At 47.4% G+C, this 27,997-nt stretch overlaps 1 protein-coding gene across 4 annotated transcripts in view; it reads right to left on the bottom strand.

The window, feature by feature from the left end:
- The window catches only part of MAGI3 (membrane associated guanylate kinase, WW and PDZ domain containing 3), a 68,197-nt gene extending 47,376 nt beyond the window's left edge, over positions 1 to 20,821 (bottom strand). For all 4 annotated transcript variants that reach the window (XM_051808528.1, XM_051808530.1, XM_051808529.1 and 1 more), the window contains exon 1: positions 20,441 to 20,821. In XM_051808528.1, the coding sequence (XP_051664488.1) occupies positions 20,441 to 20,762 (322 nt within the window). In that variant the 5' untranslated portion in view covers positions 20,763 to 20,821. The remainder of the gene's footprint in view (positions 1 to 20,440) is intronic.
- Positions 20,822 to 27,997: the final 7,176 nt, after the last annotated feature.

The following is a 27,997-nucleotide window of genomic DNA, read 5'->3' as shown; positions in this document are numbered from 1 at the left end:
TCCAGATGTGCACAGGCCATGACTAATGGCAGGGCCTGACTCACACAGTTCACACGGCAGCTCTGCACCCAGGGAGGCTCTACACAGTCTGTTACAACCCCTGAGGACTGGGGGCACACCAGTGAGCACCACAGCATCCCAGTAAGGGCTGGGATGTCCCTGTGCCCATGGGAATACACCCCTTGCACCAGCTGTGGAGTCACTCTCGTTGATCCCCTTTGGCACAACCACAGCTGGAAGGAAACAGTTTCACGTTCCCCAGATTTTTCAATGCATTTCTCAGCAAAACCAAGCTTGGTACAGAAAAGTATCAATGCTGACATTTTCAAGTGCTGGTACAAACACCGCTGCAACTCGTGGCTTGCCTGGGTCATGCAGCTATAACAAAAATAAGATGTGAAAAAGACTTCTGTCTGAAAACACAACCTACAAAACAACATTTAGTATCTGTTGTGGTTAGCTTTTACCCTTAGGGAATCTCACAGCGTTTGAAATTTTCCCCAGAACACCCCTGAGGACATACTGAACACCCACTGCAGTTTTACAGTGAGTGCATCCAACTCAGTTTTGCCACACTGTAAGCTGGAGTATGAGAAAATAACTCAAGCCCTACCACCATTGTTCAAAATACTTTTAAAATCTTCCAATTCAGAAAATAAGGTGACTCTCTTTCACCCGTGTGATGTCAGTCAAGTGTCTTTTCCATCGTTTACTTGGCACTACATTTGCATGTGAAAAGCACAAAAAAAAAGGAGCCAGGAGAGTCGTCCCAGGGGTCGGGACCAGCAAAGCACATCCAGGGACACGAGGAAACTCCTGCCTTGCCCATATTGACCTCTCACACCCATGAATCTCACTGGTGTCACCGTACAAACTCCAACTCTATCACAACCCAATTCTGCAGAGAAGCTTGAGTTCATGATCTTTACAGCACACTGCTGAAGTAATCAAGTAAGAGAAGACCATTTCCCTATGTCTTAAGTTAATCATCATGTAATATTAAAAATGAAAGGGATTTCTCTTTCCGCTTGCGCAGCATATCCTGTTATTTCATCACTATTCATTTAATAAGATTTATTTTCAGTTATGGCACACAGGATTTTCAATTAAGGATGAAACAGTGCTTTCTCCGAGCAGAGCACGTGTGAGGAGCTGGATGCCAGCACAGAGGAACTGCTCAGCCTTTGGGATCCAGCTGCTTTCTAGTGAAGTACGAGCATGAGCTGGACTTGCCCAGGCAGTGTTGGCACATCCCTTCTCAGCTCTTCCCTGCAGGATCCCAGGTCAGAGCAGCCAACCTGGCACAACTGCATCAGAGGTGCCGACTGACGAGCTCCCAACGTGGCCTGGGAGTGGTGCAAGTCATCCCACGGAGCCACAGCTCATCCCCAGAGCTGGCAGAGGTGCTCACCTCCACTGTTTGGCACAGTAAATTGAATTTCTAACAAACTCAGAGGCTGACAGACTCCTCCTCGTTACTGACACAGCGTTTCACGTGAAAATCCACACCCCTTCCCATGACCAGGCTGCAGGAAAACATGTCCAAAACCATCCGTGTCACCTGAGCAGCTGCTGTGGAACTGAATGATCTTTAAGGTCCCCCCAGCCCAAACCACTCTGTGAATCTAAATGTTAATTCTGTATTTTGTAAATATACCTTTGAGCTAGTAAATGCCCTTACACCCGTGTGCTAAACGTCAGTGTTCACAATTTACACAATTTCTCCAAATTTACTCTTCAAACTGTTGTTACCTGTGATGAGTAACAGGTCAGAGAAGCACAGTTGTGCTTTGGGGGACAGAGGGACACGAAGGGCATTGAAGGGGTACAAAGGGAAGGACAACGGTGTTCACAGCCCCAGCACACACTCATTTATTTCTCTAAAGAGAAAATAAAAAAGGCATTGCAGAAGAGAATCATTCCAGAGGGCAGGCAGGTAACTGCAGCCTCAGCTCTAAATTATATAGCCAGGAGGGCAGAATGATCTTTATCTTCCTCCTTTGTACTCACTCACCCATGGATACAACAATGGCAATGCCACCCCAGGAATGCAGTTAACCTTAAATTTTAAAGGTGAATTTTACATGGCTGCACATCTTATTTTTGTCAGTTCCTACTGGCCCAACACCTCCACATAACAGCAGGTAAAAACCCCACAGCACTAATGGTGATTCGCTTTTACTGACAATTTTAGGTTCAGATATTGACAGTGCAGCTTTTCTGTCATTTAAATCATGATGCTAAAAAAACAGAAATGTTACATTTTACAACTAAAGGGTTAAGGACTTCTAAATTCAGCTCAACTGACCTTGGTGTGACTTACCACAACACAGTCAGCTCTTCAGCAACACAGATGGTTGAACTGATGCTGCCAATGTTTTAAGCTCAGAAAATGCTTCTTTTTCTCCCCCCCCAAATTATCATTATTATTTCCCCATGCTGTGTTTACTGTTTTACATATATACTCTGCCTGCCAAAGAATTGTTAACTAATCACTATGAGATTCATTTTGTTAGCACACAGTTGGGTACTTGGTCATGCAACATCTGCTTCTCTGCATTTCTTCTTCCTCTTATCTCTCAGTAGTTTGTAAGAAAAGTGTCTCAATGGAGCATGTCAGTCAGTAGGTGGAAAAAGAAGCTGGTAACTAACAGCTATTAAAACATAAACCTTCAGATTAGCAACGAGCTCAAAGAACCATCGAATATCCTGAGCTGGAAAGGACCCACAAGGATCATGAAGTTCAAGTCCTGGCCCTGCAAAGGACAACTCCAAAATTCCATCACGTCCCTGAGAGCACGACTCTTGATGGAAAACCCACCTCCAGCAGACATGAGACAGGTAAGAGACCTTCCCATTTCCCCATCACAAGCTTTTATGAAAGATTGCTGCAACTTAGAAGGAGAATATAACCAGAATAAGGAATACAATGACCTTCTTCAAAGAAATGCTTCTGCAATAAAGTGTTCAGAACATCGGCATTAGAGACTGGCAGATTAAAAAAGGGCAAATAACCTATTCATTGAAAGGATAAATCTGGTTTTCATAACCAGAAGTTACTGAATATTAAAGAAAACTTGCTGCTGTTGCCACTTAACGTGAACTTCTAAGCACAGACCACAGGTCAATTCTGCAGTAGACTCAGTTGTAGCTGGCACGTGGGAGTATTTGCTCAGCTATGGAACATCATAGCTGCATTTCCAGTTATTTTTTGACTTCAGAACAAACTTCTTCCACTGCTCTATACTATAAACTAGAACTAGTTGAAGTTGAGACAAAAAGCACTGAGAGCAACCCCATTTTTACTCCATGATTTCTCCAGCATAAAAATAAGTCTCTGTAAGCCACGTACAACCCCATTTAAAAAAATGAAACCATCTGATTTTAGGAAGTCCTGAAGGGCCGTGGCTGCAGCCAGGCACAAATGGCACAATCACTTGTGGCCAGCTTCCAAGCCACCCACTCTCCCTTCTCTGAGTACAACAAATGACCACAAAATAAACGTATCAGCAGTGATCAACAATCAAAGCATAGAGGACAGGGCAGCAAACAACTGCTCCCCAGCTGGTGTCTGCGACAACTGTCTGGCTGATAAGCTATTAAATTCAGTGAGGAACTTGCACCAGTTGTTTTCAGTTTCAGTTAAGACTGTCCAGGGAAGTGTTGGACTCACCATTCCTGGAAGTGTCCAAAAAATATGCAGATGTGGCACTTGAGGACACAGTTTAATGGTGAACACAGTGGGTTGATGGTTTGACTTGATCTTACAGTTCTTTTCCCACCTTAACAATTCCATGATTCTATAACTTTATGTTTGCCCCCATAATTTCAGCACGAGGTGGATGCTGTAAGCAAAATAATAATAATTTTGTAGAGGCTCTGAGACAGAAAGGGTCCTCAGTTACAATAATAGATGTTTCTCAGAGCTCTCAGATTCCGCTCGAGAAGCTGCCAGTCAGCGTCTTCATCCAGCTGTCTCCAAAGGCTGGAGTCATTTATATCTACTTAAAGAGCTCACTAAATTCAAGACTGACACAGAAATGGAATTCTCTTAAGAAAGCACTTCAAATAAAGAGACAGCTTTGAAGGCAAAGCCAAATCTAATTTCTGTCCTCGATTCACAATCAACCAGAAGGCGGCTATGGATGTACACCCCAACAGGAAAACCCAAACTGACAGCAAGGAGTTTGTTCCTGCATTTATTGCATCATTCCTTTTCTGTCATCCCTGTCTGACAGCAGAGGTTCTGCAGTAATCTCTCTGAAATGCTTTACTATCACCAGAGCACAGAGCAGATACTTGTTACCCACAGCAGAGGGTTCTTATTAAAACGCTCCCTTTTCTCCTCACTTCCAGATTACACGTGAACCTGAAGGTAAGAGTTTTAAAAGGTTTGTTTGAATACAAGTATATGATATATATCCATTTACCAAGATAGTAAAACATACAGCTAGGTGATGAAAAATCACCCTGCACACACAAGCATAAGAATTACATGGAGCAAATCTGACAGCAGGTACCTGTCCTAACCACATTCATCAGCTCACAGTGGCAACATAGTCAAGATCCTTCCCAATTCTACTCATCACAATCAGGCAGCAATTACATAGAGAGCACTTGATTGTCACTAAACAAATGCATTTAAATTCCCAAATTCACTGTTCAGTCCCCACTGGCAGCTCTACAGCAGCAGCAAAGAAAAGCAACCAGACATCTTGCTGTTCAAATAAATCACGGGATGGAACAGAGATTAGCTTGTCTTTACCTGCCAGTTTAAATTCTTATTAAGAGACTAACGGGGCTTTCCTGAAGGCACTGTCAGAGCAGTGAGGTGAAGCCAAGGCTGGGCTGTGTGTGCAGCACATCCCCACCTGCCCAGCACTGTGCACACCTGGAGGGTCCAGAGTGCCCGGAGAGGGGCAACTGCAGCGTTTGTTACTCTAAAAAAACACCAGGGCAAGTCCAGCACGCAGGTTAGGAACAGTCTTTGCCCAGCAAAATTCCAAATATCCTCTGCTTCTCAGCTCACTCTGCAGCAGCTCTGAGGTCCAGCCAAGCCTGCAGGCACCGCTCGAATTTCCTGTGTTTGAATCGGATGCGTGTTCTTACTTCAAAAAGCAGATTTTATTTTTGTCTCCACTTATTTGTTAAATGTAGGAAAAGCCTCGCACTTCGCATTTAAAACTCAAGAAAAGCCTCACATTTTGCATTTGAAACTTCCACTGCCAGGTGACAATGAATGCTAAATCTTCCCAGACCACTGCAGTCTGAAGAGAGCACCCAGTCCTCCCATCCCAGTTTCAAATTCTTCAGCCAACACGGAAAGTTCTGTCAAAGAACTGGGGTTTTGTCTGAAAACATTGTTTTTCTTTGTCATCTCCTTAATACCCAACATCTCTGCAGCCACACACCAGTAAGAGCAGCAGATCTCTTAAGAATATAGTTCAATAGAAAAAAGAAAATCCGATGTATTTGCCAAGGGGCAATAAATCAGGATTTCAGAACAACAAATTTTTATGCCGCCCGAAGGTGATTCAACAAAGCAGAAAGTGATTTAAATCCTTTTTCTCTTTGCTCCATCTCACCCACCATAAGAAAAAACAGCTCACAGAAAGAATTTCCTCATGTAAAAGCCCTTTTACTATTCCTACAGCATGACACTTCACATTACCGATCAGAGTTTGATGCCTGAATGGAAAAATATCCTATTTTTAGCAGACTTTTCACTGAGAGAACAGTTGGTAGGACTGAATACTTTGGAATTTCCCTGTGAATATACTACACACACTTGTGCACAAGTACAGACTGATAAAAAGGTTCATGAAGACCCCAAAGATCCCATCCTTGGGGCCACCACTGCTCCCAAAGGGCCACCGATGTCTGGGGAAAATAATTCCATTTTAAACAGTGTCCACAGTTTAAACAGTGGCCCATCCACACAGCAGTTTTCATGTTCATTCCAGGTCCCCTCCCTGTGCAAAGGCCAGAGGAAGTTGATAACCTCCTGCTTCCTACCAGTCACACCTGTTCCACCTCTTCTGTTATGCAATTTGTGCTAAAATCAGACATGGACAAAGTTTATTAAATCTGTGTAAATCACAGCACTGTAACAGTGTTCTCCAGGCTCCAGAGAGTTCCAACTCTCAGTATCTGGGATAAAGAACCACTGGAGTAACACAAATGCTTCCAATGCTTCTTCAAGAGGCAACTGCCAGCTCTGGTGTCAAACAGCTAATTATGGGAAAACAGCCTGAAATGAGGAGCTGTGCAAATCACCTATGCTCACGTTTAAAAAATGTGCTGAGAACATTGTTTCAACAACAAAACCACCCCTGATTTACAAATATTTGTAATTCTGTGTTAAAACCACAACCGGAGTTCAAGTAAAACGAGGGCACCCGCCAGGACTCACTGATGGGGAGGTGCCAAGGCCACCTGAGCTGTGGCCTCAGGACATCCCACCTGCTCTCAGACACTTCAGAGGGGTTACCTCAGTGCTGGTGAGGCCACCCCTGCAGTGCTGTGTCCAATTCTGGGCCCTCAGCTCAGGAAGGACATGGAGGGGCTGGAGCAAGTCCAGAGGAGAGCAACGAGGCTGGGGAAGGGACTGGAGCACAAGTGCTGTGAGGAGAGGCTGAGGGAGCTGGGGCTGTTCAGCCTGGAGAAGAGGAGGCTCAGGGGAGACCTCCTCACTCTCTGCAACTCCCTGACAGGAGGGGGGAGCCAGGGGGGGGTTGGTCTCTTTTCCCAGGCAACTCTCAGCAAGACAAGAGGGCTGGGTCTTGAGCTGTGCCAGGGGAGGTTTAGGTTGGATATTAGGAAGAATTTCTTTCCAGAGAGGGTGCTCAGCCATTGGAATGGGCTGCCCAGGGAAGGGGTGGATTCTCCATCCCTGGAGGTGTTTAAGGTCAGACTGGATGTGGCATCAGTGCCACGGGCTGGGAACCACAGCGGGGTTGGATCAAGGGTTGGACTTGATGATCTCAGAGGTCCCTTCCAACCCAATGATTCTATGATTCTAAGAGACACATCTGGCTAGGGAGGACCCACATACCCTGCAATATTTCACAGAACAGAAAGACATAACACACAGTACAGCGTAAACAACAGTCACTCCACCGCATTTATTTGCTGTTCAGACGAACATTAAGCACCCTGTCCTAATGAATGCCTTTAAGTATTAGCAGCATCTCCTAATGAGCATTAATTAAACTTTTCCAGCATCTCTACCTTCACCAGAGAAAAGTAATTACTCACTGCTGTCCTACAGAGAGGGAAATAAAATCCACAGGATTAGGTTTTTTTAGACTGAGTAAGTAGGGCAGAGAGGAAAGCCTGCAATTTAGAGGCAAGTTGTGTAGCCTGTAATTCCACACGAGCACTACTTCAGGCCTTGGATTGAGTAAAACAGTTTTCCTGCTGCCTGTAAATAAACCACAAAATGGGGTTTAATAATAGCACCAGATCTGCCAAGGACGTAACTATTTGTCTTTTTCAAAATTCATAAAGAGGACACAGCACAAGCTGTTACCTCAGCTGTTCTGCTTGGTTTAACCCCCAGCTGCACACACCCCTCGACAAAAATATTTTATTTATATATATGGCATGTTAATGCTTCTGTAATAAGCCAGTTTAAAAAAGCACGTGCATGAGAGGCATCTGAAGATGTCTCATAGAATCATCACAGAACTGTTTGGGTTAGAACAACGGATAACAACTTCAATGTATTAATACAAAATTGGTTTATACAGCAGTGGCCAACTCTCAACATGAAATAAAACCACAGCAACGTTGTCAAACTTGTGTCATGAGCATTTTTTGCAGATGTCAAACACAATTCATCGAAGTTCACATTCCAAACATCATCTTCCAAGGAAGCACTGTCAACTCAAAGGAAAGCCAAGCCAATACATATCTCAAAATACTCCTCAGCACTGGAACATCACATTTGATGACTTACTGGTCCTTCCCCTCGATGGCAACCCGCAGTTTACACAAACAAGTCCTCCCTGCACCAAAGCATTTCCAATTTAATCTCACTGCAAAGAAGATTAGTGAAATTACTGAGAGATAATAGTTGCAGCAACAGAGGTAAAAATACTTCAGTGGCACTTTTGGTCAGCTGATTTCTGAGGAATTCTTTAGACCAATAAAGGACGAAACAAGCCATTAAACATAATTCCCTGGGATTAATATAGGGCTCTGCCTCTCTTTTACATAACAGGATTCTGAAATCCCCCCCCCCCAAGTACATGCATTAGGAGGAAATCATTTCTACAAACCTAAAACTTTAGGGCTTAGTTATTTCCTGATAGTTCTGTGGTTTTAGAGGAAATAAACTGGATGTTAATCCTCTTGCATTTAATGGGTAGTACCAGCACACTCTGCTGCTGTTTGTTGCAACAAGGTCATGGCAAACCTGGCGTATAACCAAGGAAAAGTCATATATACTGGCAATGAAACCTCAAAGTGGGGGAATGGCTTAAGTGGTTTGGATGTTGCTGTTGTCTATTGGTGAAAAACTGTGTCAAAATAATTTTAAAATCCACAGAATTAAAATCACAGGAAAATTTCACAGATTTCTCGTAGAAGTCACAGCACAGGAGGGAAACACTTAATCAGCACGTTGGCTTACACCGAGCTCAAATTATTTGTCAATGGGTTTATGCTTTGGTTTTTAATAATGTCAGGAAAAGAAGACATAACTTACTTACATGCAGCATTGTCCTCAGCTGCAGGACAGAGCTGGTGGGCAAAACCAGCTGTGCAAACATGAGAAACAGGCCAGACAGAGCACACAGCCCTTGCTTCTGCTTCAGCTCTGCTTTTGCTGTGATCTTCCAAAAAGTCTTGCAGGGAAAAGGAAAACTTACATGAAGACAGGGCACTTCTGCTTTCTGCTTCGATTGGTTTTTGCCCAGACTCACTAAGTTTTATGCTGGACACCCCTACCCTGCTACGTGCTGCTGTGTTCAGAACCCAAAATGCACACCCAAAACACTGTGCATGCTTTTCCATAAAGTTTGGCTAAATTACAGCAACTACTGAAGAGATATAATACTTTAAAAGATGCTTTCTTTACTAAATTAGACAGCAAACCACCCAGTCATCTGAAGATTATATCACAGAATCCCAGAATGGTTTGGGTTGGAAGGGACCTCAAAGCTCATCTTGTTCCAGCCCCTGCCATGGGCAGAGACACCTTCTACTAAACCAGGTTGCCCAAATATATATTCATTTTGTTATATCTAAGTTCAGTTTGCTAAAGCCATAGCCACCACAGGAATTTCATTTTCAGAACAGGTCTAAAACCAGGCTTTTGCCACATAAGACTTGGTGACACCAAAAAATTGAGACCAACATGTTGAAAGCAACTGCTCTAGAGGAAAAACCACTTTCTACCCTAACAGTATTTGCACTAACAACTTAATTTGATAACCTACATCGCTGTATCAAACAGTAATTAAGCAGCCACTTCAGATGGAATTTTTTCTCTCATCTGTTCTTTCATCAACATGAAAGTAGATTTTATTTTATTTCTTCCAGCTGAACACAACGCTGGTGTTTATGCCACTGTGCCCTGGTGTTTATACCACTGTGCCCTGCTCCCTCTTTGGATGGGGGACCCACTGAGAGGACTGTCTGCCAGCATTCCAGACCCATCAGCATTCCATGGTGGCACTGAGCAGGACTGGGGTGACACCAACAGCTGGTTCTTACCCCCCCCATGACCATGACACAGAATTCCCACCTGGCAGCTCAGCACTCACTCCCCTGCCCACCCAGCCACAAGCTGCAGAAACACATTGAGAGACCTTTGCTGAGCCAAGGAGGGGATCCAAAAAGACATCCTGGAGAGGATTCCAGCCAGACACTGCAGAAGAATCCATCCACCACGGATTCCCAGAGGCAAAGCCTGAGGCTGGCCATGGCCAGTCCCCACACCAGCACATCCCACTGTGCCCACAAGAGCCATGGATCCTTCCAAAGGGCAAACAGATGGGGCCTGGCAAAACAGTTCCCAAACTGCATGCTGGGCCCTCTCGTGCATGCTAAACCAGTCCCCAGCACAAGGGACACAATTTGAATCCCAAAACACAATAGCCAACACTGAATTGCTCTCAAAATACAACTGCTGAGCGATCCAAGTCCAAGGGAAATTAATTTCTCCCTAAACCCTTTATCAAAAAAATCCCTCTGGCAAAGGCAGCAGGGGCACTTGGGCAGGAACTCAGCACTAAATACATTCCTTTATGTTCTCTACGTTCAAAGCCTGATATACAGCCCAAACCACCAAATGTCCATGGTTGTTTTCCAGAGCAGTTTCTGGCAGACGACTGCACAGATCTCCCAACTTGTATTTTCAAAATTCAAAATGGCCTTTGGTGTTCTTCCCTAGCTCAGAGAAACTGGCTGACACTTCGTACCTCCAACTGCATTTGATTACCAGGAGGTAAAAAGCACTGGGACATACAAACCACTCATTTTTATTCCTAGGACATGAGATCTTTATTCATATTTGCACTACAAAGAAGTGAAATGCCTTATGGCCAGGCCTAAAAACGTGTGTGGGTTTTTAGTGTGATGGGTGAGGAAGGAGCTGCTTCTTTCTTTCAGATGACTACAATGTTTAGTCTGTGATGCACCTCAAGGTGAAAGCTTCTGAACAGTGTTTTTATGTAAACCTGTAATGGTCTGTATTCAGGTACTGAGTGTTGTAAATTGGCAAGCCAAGAATCCAAGATGGAGTAAACATTACCCTGATTCACAGGACAAGCTTGTCCTCACACCCTGTCTCAGAGTGCCACATTCCTCAGCCCCAAACAGAAATACAAGTCTATATTTATAGTCTGACAAAGCATGGGAAGACTGGAAGTGTTCAAGGACACATTGGATGTGGCTTGGAGCAACCTGGTCTAGTGGAAGGTGTCCCTGCCCGTGGCAGGGGGTGGAATGAGATGAGCTGCAAGGTCCCTTCCAATCCAAATCATTCTGTCATTCCACGACTGCCATGTTCCAACTTCACCAAACAGCCAGGACACACTCCCACCTCAGCTGGGCACACCTGGAGGGGAGGAATTCCACCCTGGCAGAGGTGTCTGTAGATGCAGGGCCTCCACCAGCTCCTACTCGACCGACAGAAAGATAAAGCTGTAAATAACATCCAGCACATGAGGGAAGAATTCCCATGTCTCCAGTTCCAAGGTATACTGGGACCAAACTGGGAAAGCCCTGAACATCTGTGCCTTCCCACACAGGGTTATTAATTAGCAGGTACAAGGCACTAGACCAGCCAGTGCTACAAGGCAAAGTTCAAACGACAACTGAACCTCCTGAACCCGACTCCAGGGACAGCCCCGGCACGTCACACGCCCGAAGACATCTCCTGCTATCAGGAATTGCCTGCTGTGGGTTATGGGCTGGTATCTGTGCTGTGAGAGAAGAGCAACAAACTCCTAATCCTGCTCTTTTGTGCTGTTACTGCGTATCCCCCACTAATTTCCTTTGTGTCGTAATTCCACCTTTTTCTGTCCCATCACACAAGAGTTTTTCCAGGCCGGTGATACCTTTCTTTGTATCTCCTCTACTTCTGTCTCTTTGACATAAGGGGAACAGGTATCCTCAAAGTATTCCCTAGTACTGTCCCACATTCCCATTGGATCCAACCATCCCCACATGTAGGCTCAGACACCTGTGATGGACCAGCTTCTTCCCACCTGTGCCAGAGACAGTCCTGGACAGTCCCAGCCTCACCAAACCAACCCAGTTTTGTACAGCTACAACTGTGGCTGTAGTCAGATTTTGGGTTAGAATCTCATGTCAAGGCAAACCAGTCTGGATTTCATGTTCACTAGTTCCAAATGCAGCGGATGTAAGAAGTGAAAATTTCAGTAGCAGATAATTCACACAGTCACGCTGACCCTGTTGATTGCCTTTACCACCTATTTGAAAGAATACTTCATTACTATGCAGATGGAAAACTCATTTCCAGGCTCCAAACCCCAGAATACTTCTGATGTTTATAGAGCACCCCCAATCCATATTCATCAGACACCAGCTGCCAGGCTGATTGTATTTATTACCAAAGTCAGTAATGAAACAGCACTGAAGTAGAACACAAGAAGAACCACTATTCAAGTGTACCACGATCTGATAGGGCTACAATTCAAGCTTTACTTTTTTTGTACAGGTAACTGAAGAGACATGGCAATTAAGAGCTTAAGTGATGTAACTTTTTAGCTGTGTCTCAGGAAAATAATTTTACAATGGATCAGGCTTTACAAACTGAACTGCTATTCAGCGAGCGAAGAGTGACGCGGGATGGATAGTAAACACACTAGTGATTTTCAATTTGAAAAGTTACATTCAACTGAGAGCAATCACCAATTCATAAAAAAATTACAGGCTGGAGAATCATACATATTGAATAGTAGCTTTAAGCAAGCTTTTTTAAACGTAGCTCTGAGAACAGGCTGTAAAAGCTCGCTGTCAGAGAAAGCCCAGAGTTATAACTAACAACCTGGGCGTGCTTTGAAAATGAAATCACACTTCCACAGAAAGCCACTGCTTTAACATGTTGCACTTGCACATGACAATAAAAGCACGGTGACAGAAGCCTGAACAGAAGATTGCTGTGACTGGGTTTCATAGTGAAAGCTGCACCTGAACTACCCACAGGACGTGGTTGTGTGAAACCACCTGTACCTGCAGCTCCAAGAGCAGCACTGGGGACAGCTTTACACAGGTTTTACACCCCTAGCTGCTACTCCCTTTACTCCATTAGTGCCTTTGCAGTCTCCTTGACAAACACCCTTTCTAGGATGCTCCCCTTTTCACCTTGAGAATATGCTCTTGCTTTTAAAACCAACCAGCTTGGGATCCAGCCCATCACATCCAACTGCTGCTAGAATGCCACCTGGGAGCTGCTCCCATTCCCACTGTGACCCGCTGAGGGCCCAAAAAAGATTAATTTAACACAAATTCAAACATCAATTAACAACAGAGACGATGAATTTCTTAGAATTCTGATTTTGGTGATGATGCAGCAGATCAATCCGACTCTGCAATCTTCCTGCTGCATTTTCCCCTCACCTTCTGTTCAGCAGAATTAAATAAGGAATTTACCTGCAAATACGAAGAGCTCATATTTTTCTTGATCCAAATCTAGTACTCCCAGGAATACTATGCTTTGAAGAAGAAAATTGTTCCTGTTCAGGGAACAAGAAGTGATTTAACTAACGGCCCATGAACGCGACAAGATAGCTCTTAAAAGGAAGCATCATGAATTAAGAACAAGAACCAGAAGAATGAATTCAAAGACCTTAAAAGAGAGCAACAATGAAAACTACAGTAATTTTTTCAGCTGTCTGTTTGAATGCACAATTCTTGTCATATTTTAAGATTTTATTTTTTTAAATTAGCTTGAAGCAGATGCTTCAAGAATAAAGGAGCACAGTGCACAGCAAGTCTACGAGCACAGCTTGTTTACTTCAGAAGTTTCCAAAAACACAGTTTAGTTTTGAAGTGTCTGTCTCTTATTAAAGCAAAATGAAACTTGTTTAAAAAATTAAGGGCGTTGTATCTTTTCAGAGTGATAAAACCCAGCCATTTTCTACAGCCAACTGACATTTCACTAAAGCCAGCCAAGAACTGAAGAGCCATATCTAGACAAAAATTATGGAGATGAAATCTGCTGTTGAAATCATGACTTCTAATAAAGGTTCATCTTTATTTCATTCTTGGCTTCATTCACAGAGAAGAGAAAGCCTCCTGCCACTGTAGAGTAGCAGTAAAATTACATTTTCAAGGATTTTAAGTAAGTTCTCTGCTGACATGGAATCCTAAGGTTGGGGCTTAATAAAAAACCAGCATATAGGGAAGAATTTAAATCAAAACTGTCTACCTGAACAAAAAAAATGTCCTTCCAGGAACAACTGGAATAAAAGTGGTTTTTCAGTCCTAGTGAAAACTTGATTCCCCTAAAGGAGGGAACACGGAGGAGGTGGGTCTGGAGAAGAACACCAACAGCACCACCTGCTCTGCCACCAGCTCCAGGTAAAAGCCTCACTCTGCACTATCCTACAGAGTCTCTCCTGGGAGACATCAAGGAACGGAACAGGGAAGAGAATGGCTCTCCTGAAGGGAACAAGAAAGTACAAATTAGTCACAAAAGCCACATGAGGCCTCGTTATCATCTGAAACGAACACGCCAGGAAAGAACAGAATCATTAGAGGGCATTTATGGTGTGATCATTAACACAGAACTCATCACAGTAAAATTCAAACAAAGGAGTGCGTGAGAGGGAAAGGCAGTAAGGTCTGTGCCACGAGCAATATGTTTTATATGAAGAGTAATATGAATAGCAGGATTATAAATTACATGCACACCCTGATACCCAGAGCTATTAGTGCTTGATAGTCCTCTGCATCCATACATCTGAGATGCAACTCCCAGCTTTTTGTGCAAGGCAGCTCTCAACCTGATGCAGGACAGCTTTAGAGAGACAACAGAAAGCATTTCCCCTTCAGTTTTCTTTTTCAAGACAGCACATTTATCTTCTGCCCCACCTCATGGAACTGGGATACCCTGCACATTCATTCCAGCAGCCTTGTGTGCTCTGAGCTTTTCCTAGTGTGGTAAAACGACCCAAACTTTCCTTTTTGGTACAGAACAGGTCGGTTCCCCATGAACCCTCAAGCAGGGAGGGCAGTTTTCCACGGCAGCCCCCACCCAACACCCACCAAGGGCTGTGCAGCTCCTCAGATTTCCCGAGTAACACATTCCTCTGTTCCATCATCCCGAGCTGGAGCGCTGCCAGCCTCCGCAGAAACGCAGAATTAGGGTAATGCCTTTCCTCCGAGAGGCAAAATTATCCTTGTGTGTGTACTCTGATCTCTGTTTTAACACGGCACATTTAGAATTCATCCGATTTTGTGAAAACAGCCCGGGAGTGCGGCGCTGCCTTAATTGCCAAACATGCAAATGTTTACCCCCACATGGAGGCTTTGTACCCACCTCAAGCACAAGAGGAAATGTAAATGAATCTCAGATACTCAGCTTCGAGTATTGTGTCTCAAGTGCTGAATCCTGATCTGAGTCACTGGATTCGTCAGCCCCCGTTTTCATTCATTCTGCTCCAGAAAAGGGACCCCCAAGCAGGGGTGGTAACATTCCCATTAGCTCCTGTCAGCAGTGGAGGCATTAGGGATCGATCACAGTCACGTGAGAAAATGCATCCAGCAATAAGTTGTCCTGTAAGCTTGTATTAGATTTTGATCAGGAAGATAAGGCCTTGCTGGCTTCCTGCTCCTCAAGTCCCAGGAGCATCACACGATGTAGGGAAAGTCAGACTCACAAAAAATTGGTTTTATATCGAGTCCATCCACCTGTCAATCTCCTCACCCTCTGCACTAATGCACTGTAATTCAAATAAAGCAATGGATCTGAGGCAGTCAGAGATGTCACATCAGGAAGCTGCAGACAACGGTTGAGTGCACACAGAGCACAAACACACGTCAGCTTTGGGCTGCGGTGTACTGGATCCACCATAAAACACGTGAAGGGCTGAAAAAAGATCCCATCAATTCTTTGAGATGAGCTGGGATGTCCTCCACATGTCCCACTGGGAATAAACCATCACAGCACAAACTGGCACTTACCACAGGCCAGGCAATCCCGACTGGAGGCAAGGAATAAATGCCCCAGCTGGAGGAAGAGCTCCAGCTATGAGTGTGAACATCAACTGTGAAACAAATCTACAGGGAATCAAGATTTAATAGCTTCAGGAGCACTGAAAAAAAGTTAGTCTGAAGACGACTTTCCATAATTTTAAATCTTGTTGCATTTTTTGACCAAAGATCACTTTTGACACAACGGAGCCAACGTGCATCCCCTCCGTAACCAAGGGACCAAACTATGCTCTCTGGAAACATTTCTCAAGTGGAAGAGCTACAAGACTCCGCCCATTTCTTCCCAGATGCTGGTTAGAGTGGTCATGAAACCATAATAATTGCCACAGAGTAGCTGTATTCATCAAAGCTCCTTAGTTTGGAAGGAAAACACATTCCTTCCTACGTAGTATCTGGCAAGGCAGGCTGCAGAAAGAGGAACTTGCAGATATCAGTGATTTTTCTTACTTTAAGCCTGCAGTCTAGTTTTGATGTATTTTGGCTACCATGCTGCTGTGAAGAAAGAACACACTCCCAAGTTGTATTGAGGAGTATTTTAGTAAACAGGCTTGCCTGCACATACAAACATCTTTCTGCCTAATTCTGAATCATCACAGAATCATCATCATCATCATCATAGAATGGTTGGGTTGAAAGGGACCTTAAATACCATCCAGCTCCAACTCCCCCACCACAGGCAGGGATGTCACCCCCTAGATCAGGTTGCTCAGAGCCCCTGAATGCCACATGCAATCACAGATTCTATGCAATCACAGAATCACAGAATGGTTTGGGTTGGAAGGATTGTAAAGATCATCTCATGCCACGGGCAGGAACACCTTCCACTAGCCCAGGTTGCTCCAAGCCCCATCCAGCCTAGCCTTGGACACTTCTAGGGATGGAGCAGCCACAGTTTCACTGGGCAACTTGTTCCAGTGCCTCACAGCAAAGAATTTTTTCCTAATTTCTAATCTAAACCTACTCTCTTCCAGTTTGAAGCCATTCCCCCTCATCCTATCACCACCCGTGCTCGTAAAAAGTCCCTCTCCATCCTTCTTGTAGTACCTTTCATCTTTCCAGTACCTTCAGGTACAGGAAGGAAAGTGGGTACCTTTAGAAGATGAACTTACCACTCTGATACAACGGATGTGAGTAGAGCAAAATGTTTCCCTTTTTCCTTTACGGAAATAGAAGAACCTGCAGCAGCACCAGCCAGTTACAAGGATAACACCCTAATCCAAGTAACACCAGACAGGGAAGGTCCTGGAGCACACAGCCATCGTTTGGATGCATGTAAGCAGGCGATTAGCTGGGAACCAGCACTTCCCAAGCGTGGCTAAAATACAAATGGACTCATTACACCGCGTCGGCCGCCGGCAGCCTCCGTGCACATCCCACTGCACAGGCAGCCCTGGCTCTCTGTAGGGCTGCTTTTCTCATCTGATCAAGATGATGATGAATTACATATAAATAGAGGTATGGTTATCATCTCAATGATCACCTAGAATTTAAGTTTTATTCAGACAACTCGGATCTCAGCGTCAGTCCAGGTGCGCTGGCAGAGCTCGAGACTGGCCTCCCACAGACTTTGCTGTGTAAATCCCTGTTGATACCATATCCATGGATTTTCCAGCCATCCCACGCACCTGAGGCCGTCCTCACCTGGGACACAACACCTACCCCCAGCACACAGGTCTTGTTCTCCCTCCTCAGCTAATAAAGACAGAGCAAGAGCGGGAAGGACAAATTTCTTTCATCAACAAAATGGTCCATCATTTGTGATGTGCAGTTAACAGATGGCGTTCAAATTAACATTCATATCCTTCGAGTGTCTTATCAAACAAGCCTAAACAGCATCTTGAAATTTCCATTTTAAATTTTCTATGAGCTTGCGAGAAGTATCACAGACAGATTTTACTGCTGTCAACTAAAGCTGTTGCTGCCTTTAGCGAAGGACTACAACTATGACTTGAACTAAAGCAGTCCAGCTCCCCAACATGCTGCTCAAGGCCACCGGGTCACCTGCACAGACCTCACCTGGAAGATGCAGCCAGCTCTTAATCACCAAACTTGCCCTTGTAAAATGTTGAGGCAGGCTGTGAGCACCCCTAAAATTCAGAGACAGAGACACAAATTCCTCACTGTCGACCCCTGACATCGGATGCCCTCAGACTTCTGTCCCAACAGCACCCAAAGCTGAGGAGCAGTGGGGCAGAGCACTCCATGCCTTTCAACAGGATGAGGGAGAGCAGTTTTGACTGGGGAAAAAGCATGAGACACGGGACCCTGAAGACCCTGAAGCAATGCAATTATGGGTCTTTGAGGATTCTAACATATTACAAGCACACCAGAGAGCACCAGCTCCCAAGCCCTTGCTCTCTTCACCTCCACCACACACACGACCCCACATGTCTTCCCAGATGGCTCCCAAAGTCTGGAAGGTCTGGACGGTTCTGGATCACAAGAGAACACAAATTCAAAGTCACAGGTCTTTACAGAGAATGCCTTGTCAACAACTTTCCTAATTACATACACCTTGACTGGAAAACTGCCACTGAGCAGCTGTGGCAGCCTTGAAAAAAAAACCCGAACAAAACCCAGTATGTTTTAAAATGCTGTATTTAAGGACACTAAGTCTAACACAGAGAATGAGTACAAAAGTCACCTGATGTGGTAAATAAGCTTGCAATATGTTCCAGTACAGGAAAAATCGCTGGATCTGAAGATTCAGATCGATGTGTTCCAAAAGTTATATAAAAATCAGCACGAAAAATGCAACTTTTCTTTTACCAACTCACCTAGCGTTGGGTTTACAAGCTCGGGATGACTATGCTAAACAGCACAGGTCCTTACAAGACTCCAGCAGCAGTTTCCTTCTGTTGAGAAAACCATTCCTCTATTTGAACTAGTTACTAACCCACAGGAGAATTCGGCTCTTATCTTTTGGCAGCTACACTGCCACACCACGCTCACTCAGCAAGAGCCTCATCCAAGCCTGCGATACTGAAAGTCTGCTGGAAAATCCTCTACACCAAAATGCTTGCTTTTGATTAAACCAGCCAGTGACCCTGCAGAAATTAAGAGACTTCCTTCTGAACAGCAGCCCTCTCTCCTCATTAAGTGGTATTGATTCACATGCCCAATATTCTCCTTTTTAACCCGAGTTTTAACCAACCTGCTGGAATCACCAGCCAGTCCTGTTGATCTTCTGGACCCTTTTCCCCACCAGTACCATATTCCTGACCTCCTACCCCTTCCACACCACCCAGAATTTAAGGAACAGGCAACACGTTGCTGTTACCACGAACTCCTCATCCACATCATCTGGCTCTCGCCATTTTCTACTATCAATCACACCAATTTCTTCTAAACCTTTTCTGCCAGTTTGTACAGTTTGACATCTCTGTTGTGGAAATTCCCAGCACAGGAATACCCCTATTTCCCTCCATAGTAAACACAGAAATCCCTTTGAACGATGGTTTCATCTTCCACAAGCTTTCTCTTTTTAAAAGAGATTATTATTTTCTATCTTAAACAATTTGTCCCTCTTTTTTTTTTTTTAATCCTCTTATTTCACATCTAACTTGCAGCTGTTCTTTTCTATTTTCTCCATTTGGAGATCTCCACTTCTCCAATTTTGGGAATCAAAACATCTTTCAAAACCTACCAGGCTTCTGTAGGTGCTTTTAAGGTGTGTGTCTGTTTTTTTAATTTAGCAATGACATGAATCAGGACCAACAGCACGGTCTCTATATGTGAGACGACTTTTCACTAGTGGTCAAACGAGGAAAATCCGATTTAAAATACGTATTACCTGAAGTCAAACAGCAGCCAGCAGTTATGAAAAAAGGACAAGACAGGTGTTCAGCAAAGCAGCTCTATGAGAAATACTACTGACTCCAGTCATGGAAATACTGAAATCCGCTGGGATTCAGAGAAAAACAGTTTTTTTCCCAAGACAGTTTCTCATAAGACATCAGGCTCACACCTGGAATACCTGACCGGGAAAGCAGCAGGTACGTCTGGAGCTCCTGAATCATTAGCTCGTGTGGCTGCAGGTGCCACTATTCGGCATTAATTTGACATTTGACAGGCACGTTGATAAAGAAGAACTTACCACACGATACCACCATCTGATACCACCAGCTAATTAAAGAGTGCTCAAAATTAACACAAAGCCATGGAAAAAGAACACCCGGGAGTTCCCTCTAGGTGCCTGTCTTTGGCAAAAACCAGCAGGACGGAGCGATGGCAGCAGCCCGGCCATTCCCCACTCACCCCTCCGAGCAGCGGATCGCGCGAACACCACGGAAAACAACTCCGAGAGGACGCGGGGACCCTCCGGGAGCGACCCGGGGGGACAGCGGGGGTCACACCGCACCAGCACCGGACCCGAGGAGCATCCCGGGCGCGCCCCGGCAGAGGCCGCCGGGCCGGGGGATCGCGCATCGCCCCGGGGCCGCCCCGGCGCTGCCCCGGGACGGCGGGGCCGCCCCCCCCACCCCGCCCCGCCTTCCCGGAGCCGCGGAAACTTTCCCAGCGCGGCACCCTCGCCCCGGCCGCCCCCCTGGATCCCGCCCGGTCGCCCCCCGGTTCCCTCGGGCGCCGCTCCCCGCCGCGGCCCTCCCGCCGCCCCGCAGGGCGCCGGCGCGGCCGGGCCTACGCGCGGCCGGCTGGGTGGCGGCGGGAGGGCCCCGGTCCGGCTCCGTGGCGGCAGCGGCGGCGACGGGAGGAGGGCCCCGGTGCGGCCCGCGGCCCCCGGGGCGCTCACCTGGGCGCACGGTCTTGAGGCGCACGGGCTCCCTGAAGTGCCGCACCACGGCCAGCGTGTCGCGGTGCGTGAGGCCGCTCACGGGGGTGCCGTTCACCTCCAGCAGCACGTCCCCCGGCGCCGGCGCCTTGCCCGAGAGCAGCACGGGGCCCTGCGCGCCCTCGCCGCCCGCGGGCAGGCGGCCCGCCAGGTACGGGAACTCGCCGCGCTCGGCGCCGCCGCGCAGCAGGTCGGGGTCCGGGCCCGCCGGGCCGCCCCAGGACACCACGCACTCCTGCACCTTGCTCAGCCAGTGCCGCTTCTTGCGCAGCGTCTTGGACATGCCGCATTACACGGGGCGACGCTGCCCGCCCCGCGCTGCCGCCGCCGCCGCTCCCGCCCCGGCCGCGGCTGCCGCCCGACTGCCGCCCCTCCGCGCCGCCCCGGACACGCCCCCGAGCCACGCCCCTCCAGGCCCCGCCCCGCCCGGGCCGGCCCCGCCCCTCACGGACTGGCCCCGCCCCTCCGTGCGCGCCCCTGGACCCCCCCGGGGCCGGTCCCGCCGCGCGCCCCCGGGCTCGCCACGCCCTGGACGCGCCCCCTCCAAGGTGGCCACGTCCCCCCCCACCGCTGGCCACGCCCCCTCCCTGGGCGGGGCCGGGGCCGTCACGGGCGGCGCGGCTGCGGGACCGGGACACGGTGCTGTGTCTGTGGGCTCGGCCCCCCGGCAGGGACCCCCCCAGGGCCGTGCCACGGGCAGGGTGTGGCTCCCTCGCCTGGGAAGAACCCCTCAGCCAGCGCCCGCCCCGGCCGGGGTCTCCCCTCAGGCAGGGCTCTCCTCAGGCAGAAGTCCCCCTCAGACAAGAGACCCCCTGGTTGCTCCCACCCCAGGCAGGGGCTCTGCTCAAACAGGGCCAGAGTTGTCCAGGAATCTCCTTTCAGACAGGAGACCCCAATCAGCACCCAGCCGGGTCTCCCATCAGTCAGGATGTCCATCGGGATCTGTCCTCAGTGAGGAGCCCCTCAGCCAGGACATTACCTCAGCTGAGAGCCCCCAGCCAGTTCCCACCACAGCCTGGACCTTCCTTCACCCAGGATCTCCCCTCACTCAGGATCTCCCCTCACTCAGAATCTCTCCTCAGCCAGGAGCACCCCTAAGCCAGGACCACCCCTCACTCAGGATGTCCCCTCAGCCTGCATCTCCCTTCAACTGGGATCACCCCTTGGACAGGATCTCCCCTCTGCCGCTCCACCAGTACCTCCCAGCATCAGCCCCAGTGCCCGTCACTGTCCCTTGCTGGGCGGGAGGTGGGATGTGGGTGCTGCGAGGGGTGTGAGTGTTGAGGTGGGGTGTCCATGCCAAGGTGGGGTGTCCACGCTCCACTCTCCATTTTGGATTTTCACTTGGCCACCATCCCTGGAACCAGTTGGTTCAGAGTCGCTCGAGCACCTCGGGCCAAAGCAGAGCTCAGAACAGTGGGTACAATCTACATACAATACTTCTTCAACTGGAAAACACAAACCCAGCGCGTTTGCCCTCCACATGAGCCCGTTTATTTAGCTGTGTATCACCGACCTCAGCGCAGCAATCAGCTCATGCTGGGTGTGGATTACACGCCAGGTACTCGCCATGCACATCCCAGTGTTCGGGAGCTCAGCTGCTGAACAAATGAAACAGTAAAAACTACAAACCGCAGGCAAGTTCATTCGAAATCAACGTCACCGCCATAAAAGCTGGAAATTAATCCTTTGAAAGCTCTCTGGTTCAAATTGCAAATTTCACTGCCCGGTCCCCAAATTGTTTTTTTCTTACTCAGAGGCTGAATTTCCACTGCAAATCTCTTCAAGGTCTAGGATGTTTTAGGAGTGTCTTGAAGGCTCCAGCTGTGCTGAAGTCCTTAAGGAGCAGCAGGGCTGCAATAAAACCCAGTCCTGAGAAGGTGTAGCCTTGCCATTGTTTGCAAATAAAGAGGAGTGACTTTGCATAACTCAAATAGTTCTTTTCTCTCCGGAGGAGGAAGTGAAGAAGCCAGTACCTGCAGAGTCCAAAGAATGTTTGCTGAGTCGTAAAACAATGGGTTTTTGTTTCCATTGCTGTGTCCCTGTGTTCACCTCAGTTTGGACCACATGGTGAGTTAGAAGTATCAGATTTCAACACTGAATTTGGCAATGGTAAATAGCAGCAAGTGAAAACACCAAGAAACCTGCTCATAACGAATACCAATAACTTCTACAACCAGGCATTTTCCAATTCTCACAGATTCCTCTACCTTTATGGCCTGTTAATCTATGACTTATATAGTAGATATTACCAAAAAAAAAAAAAAAGGCAAGAATGCTTCCAAAGAAGTCAGAACACCAACCTTATCATAAAACCGTGCTTGCTGAGGTAAAGCAGTGTAATCCAAACTTGTTTGGGGACATTAACCAAATGCTCCTGATGCATCTGAGGTGTAGTGCCTCCGGCATTAATGGAGTTGCAACAAGCACAGGTTCAGCTCATTGTGTTCGCTGCTATTTGAGGCACGTTGGGCCGCCTGCCAGCAGGCACGGAAAAAAACTGCCAGAGATAAATTTTCTTTCACACTTGCAGAATGGAAGCAAGGAGGCTGAAAGCTTTGTGGCGCTCACGAGGTGGACATGAAAAGGGACACTGTCACATTATTTAAAGCCAGCCTTCGGTATTTCACACGGGAATTGTGACACCAGGCATGAGCTGTAATTTATGAGCTGCTGACAGTGGCTTGTGCCAGATGATCCAGAGAATACACACAGTCCTGTGTAGGCAGTGTGGACATCTCAAGGAGGAGATGAGTGTCCTCTTGGCTCCAGGGTGGGCAGTTTGTCCATCCCCCTAAGCAGGCGGCTTGTCCGCCCCTCATCTTAGGAAAATGCAGCTCACTCTTTTCACTGACTTAGTCTTCAAACCCTGGAGTGAAATCCCGGTGCATTTACACACATGAAATGGGGGACAGCTGCAGAAACGCTGAGCTCGACGTGCCAGTTAATAACACTGGTACCAAGAGCAAGTCATGAAGCTGCTGTTCCTTCAGTGAAAGTCCTGCTGTCTTTAACGGTTTGCTTCAATATAAACTTAAAAGCCAGAAAAAGCTGCCTAATCCTCTGCAAATTTTATGATGCCGGCAAGTTGGGCAGGTTCATTGTACATCACATGAACCATAATCCTCTTCTGGAGCTGCACGTTTACCTGCCAGTCTCGTATTCTGAGAGAGTAAATAGTGGGTTTGGATGTATTTCTTTTCTCTGCACCACTTGCTAATCCCCCATCTCCTCTTCAGCCCCTGATGTGTGGATGCTCTGGCATCTACTAATCCAGGGGATGTGTGACACCACTCAGAGAGTGACCACAGCCTATGAGGCTCCTTGGGGCTCTGTCCAAGGGTTCCTGTTGTCATCTCTGATGGAGGGACACTGCTGGAGGTCAGAGCAGCCCTCCCCAGGCCACTGTGCAATTTTGGGGTAGCCCACCCCACACAGCACATCTCCCCCAACGGGACCTGCTGTACTGTTCTCCGTGGACAAACTTTGAAACACAAACAAGCCGCTTTAGAGCTGGCTGACAGTTTTAGTTCTCGTTATGCCACGTGGCAACCAGTCCGTTCGTCCTGCTTTCCTTCCTCCCCCCTGAGATTACTCATCTCAGCTCCCAGACACGTGAAGTGTCTGCACTCACCACAATCCAAGGGAATGTGCTCTGCACCCCCACCAGCCCCAGCCTGCCGAGGGCTGAGGAACCGTTTGTTTACTGAGCGCTGGCGTTTGAAATCTCAGCGAGCTAAAAGGGGCCATCAAAGAGACATCAGAGCTCCAGCATCTCCAGTTCATCACCTGTCACACCATGGCAGCTGCCAGCCCGCCCTGCTGTTGGCAGCACATGTAGGATGCCACTGGAGGAGGGTGCCGAGCTCTGCCACATCAGAACAGAGACAAACTGCTTCAAGGCACTGCAACTTCTTGGTAGGCAGGGAAGCAAAGTTTGTTTATCACACCGCCAAAGTTCAAAGGCAATCAAAACAGCAAAAACATGTCAACCTGCTGTTTAATTAGAGCATGAAGACACACTTTCTCAGAGAGGTTGGGAAAGGAATTGTGGCGTTATGTTTGCACTCCTCTGAAGTCCTTTTCCTCGTGCCCAACACTTGTCATGCAAATCTCAGAGCGGGTCAGCAGTCCTGTGCTTACAGAGAAGAGACTCCCACAGAGGTAAGATACTCCCACAACACACACACACACAAAATAAGAACAACTCCATCCTCAGCAGGGATGACATGAAAGCAGGTTGCACCAGCACAGAGCAGTGTGCAGACATTTGTATGTGCAGAAGTGTGTGACTGGGCACGCAGGAGCTCCAGTCATCTCACAGCAACACTACCTGACCACAACACTGTTCCAGCTTTGGGGAGAACCAGTGGTGGTGGTTGACTGCACTGCATTAACTGAAAACAAAAATAGTTGCCAGGGAGGAGAAGTGGGCACAATGTTCCTCCCTAACAGAGCACTCATCTCAAACACGGGGTAACAAATTATTCAGGAAGCTCTGTGCCTCTGAGGAAACACAAACAAGCCACGGCTGGATAAGAGTGGTTCAAAGCCAGGCACTTGCTGTTCTGTGGACAGACATATCCAGGACTGCCTGTTTGAAACCTGTGTGACCCTAGGATACATTTATCTGAAGGCAAACTTTTAAACCTGTCAAAAATTCACTTGTACAGGAGAAAAAGCGGCCATGGAAGCAGATCTTAGCAGGGAATTTCGTGAAGCTTAGAGAATAAATCCAAGCTTTAATAGAGATCTGTGTCACCCTGGGCTGACTAATCCCTGGTGTCTGGGCTCCTCACCTGGGAATGGAGAGTGTATCAGCCCAGCAGGCTGCAGATGGGAATCAATGGATGCTTCAATGATGCAAAGCTGCTCCATAAATCTGCCTGTATTTCATAAACACATCAGCACAGCAGGCAAATGAGAGGCAGCACCAGCAGGAATAGCATCCATGCAGTGGTGTGTCCTTCTGTCTCTGCTCCCCTTCCACAAATAAATAACCACCCTTGAGCAATGTAGATATTATCTAGCAATCATTGCATAAGATGGAATCACAGAATCATAAAATATCCTGAGCTGGAAGAGACCCACAAGGGTCATTGAGTCCAATGCACAGGACACCCCAAAATCCCACCCTGTCCCTGAGAGCATTGTCCAAATGCTCCTGGAGCTCTGGCAGCCTTGGGGCTGTGACCACTGCCTGGGGGACCCTGTTCATGCCCAACCATTCTCTGGGGGAAGAACCTTTCCCTGAGATCCAAACCTACAACTTCCCTGCCACAGGTCCATGTTGTTCTCTCACTGGTCACCAGAGAGCAGAGATCAGTGTTGAACACCTCCTAAGTAATCCTGTAAAATTTTCAAACACCAGGACTGTTGGCCTGGGAATTTATGATGTTTTGACCAATACTTTAGAGTAAATCAGACAGTAAATACAGATCCTCTGTTGCCTCAACTTCCCAGCTGCACATTCAACAATATTTCATACCTGAAAAACACCACAAATCCCTTTCAACTAATGCTCATGAAATGAAAGAAACCTCCGTGGAAAGAGGCTGTGCAACCCTGCAACGGAGAGAACATGGAAGAAAACAGACACCAAAAGGTTTGTTTGCATGACACAAACACCTGCCAACAGTTTAAAAGCTCGGACATCAGATGAGACTGCTCCTGACCTGTGTGATACTGCTTTGCACAATGACAGCAGTGTTTAGTTATCCTCAATCTGGACAAAAAAAAAAAAAAAAAGGCCCAACAAAAAAGAGGGGAAGATAGAACAACAAACAAGGCACTGCTGAAAAGATGGGGAATAATTTCCATCAGGTGTCAAGCAGAGTTGCACAGAGCACACAGTCATAGCTCTCAAGCACTTCTCATCTCCTTTGCCATTCCCTGCACGCCTCACCCTCAAGAGTAACTTCCAGAACAAATAAAAAAAAGTAACTGCAGAGATTGCTCCACATATGCCCGCTGCAAGTGCTGTGGTGGAGCTAATGAGATGAACTAAGAGGACTTGTCAAAGTGAATAAAGGAGCAGCCTATGCAAATACCCCTCAGCCCCTCGCTCCGCGCACGATGGGATCGGGCACCGCTGACGCCGAGGAATGCAAAGTGGGGATAAAGGCCCAGGCAAACAGGGAGCCAGAGTCATGCAGTCACACAGAATTACAGCACGGGTTTGAAGCCTGCATGTTGGATTTAAAGGCTAAAAGTGGTAATGGAGTGTTTAAGTCTAGATCTGGAGCTTAGTGCTTTGCAGAAAAATCGAGGCTGGAGAAGAGCGGCGGGATGCTCTGGCGTGGCTGGGGGATCTGAGCATGACCCAGGGATTTGGGCAGCGAGGGCCAAGGCAGTGTTGGCAGGGAGCTGCAGTGGCAGAGCCTCTGCTGCTGAGTTACAGAATCACAGATCACAGAATGGGGCAGGTTGGAAGGGACCACAGTGGGTCATCTGATCCCACCTCCCTGCTCCAGCGGGGTCATCCCAGAGTACATGGCACAGAGCTGTGTCCAGAAGGTTCTGGAACACCTCCAGTGAGGGAGACTCCACACTCTCTCAGCACTGTTCCAGTGCTGGGTCACTCACACATTAAAGAAGCTCTTCCTCATATTCAGGACATCAGTTTCTGCCCACTGCCTCTTGTCCCATTGCTGGGCACCCCTGAGCAGAGCCTGGTCCATCCTGTGACCCCTCCCTGCAGACACTGACAGACACTGATGAAGTCCCCTATCAGTCACCTCTTCTTGAGGCTGAACAGGCCCAACTGCCTCAGCCTTTCCTCATAAAAGGGATGCTCCAGTCCCGTGGTCAACTTTGTAGCTCTAAATTCATTGACTGGGAGTGGCCTGTGCTGGGATAAAACCCTGGCCAGTGTGTGTGTGTCAGAGGCCACATACAAGACTGACTGGCAAAGTACACGATTTCATCCATTTATGTTCATCAGTTCAGCCATTTCTCCCCTTTTGGGTGTGCTCCTGATCATCACCCACTGAAATCCCTTGCTTGAACCTTCTCCCTGGTGTCAGCCTCCTCCACCAGCAGCGAGTTACCATCTGTAAGTGGTTCAGTGCTGTCAGTGGTTTTACATCTTTAATAGGATCTGAAATATCTATAGCAGCCTTGTCAAGTTTTATAACCCTGTTCACAGGGATTTGGGATAGCTTACAAGGTCCAAAAGCCTACCCCAGTCTCTGCCTGATAAATGTAATCCCCAGGTCCTCTCTGACTCCTGCTCCTTTTCACCAGTCACTTTCTCTCTCCTCACTGGGTATCTGGGGAAACAAGGAGGAGCAGCCCAAGCTTGTGGAGCACTCTGTGTCCATGCACAGTCAAACTTCCCTGGAGAATGCAGGAGGAAAATCCAGTTTCTGGAGAGCAGATGCCCACTCCTGTCTGTCATTGCCTCCCAGCCCAAGTCCTGCACGTGTTCACAGGCTGAACCATCTCTGTGTTTGCCTTGATGGAAGGCTGATGTGTTGTCCTGCCCTCTCCAGTTCCACCAACCCTACTGACAGAGGA

Source organism: Manacus candei, unplaced genomic scaffold, assembly GCF_025592945.1.
Source record: "Manacus candei isolate 608988 ecotype Guabito, Panama unplaced genomic scaffold, ASM2559294v1 h1tg000073l, whole genome shotgun sequence".
In the NCBI taxonomy this organism is placed as follows: Eukaryota; Metazoa; Chordata; class Aves; order Passeriformes; family Pipridae; genus Manacus; species Manacus candei.
Note: the sequence above shows the minus strand (reverse complement) of the source record. Positions and strands in the feature narration are given on the sequence as shown.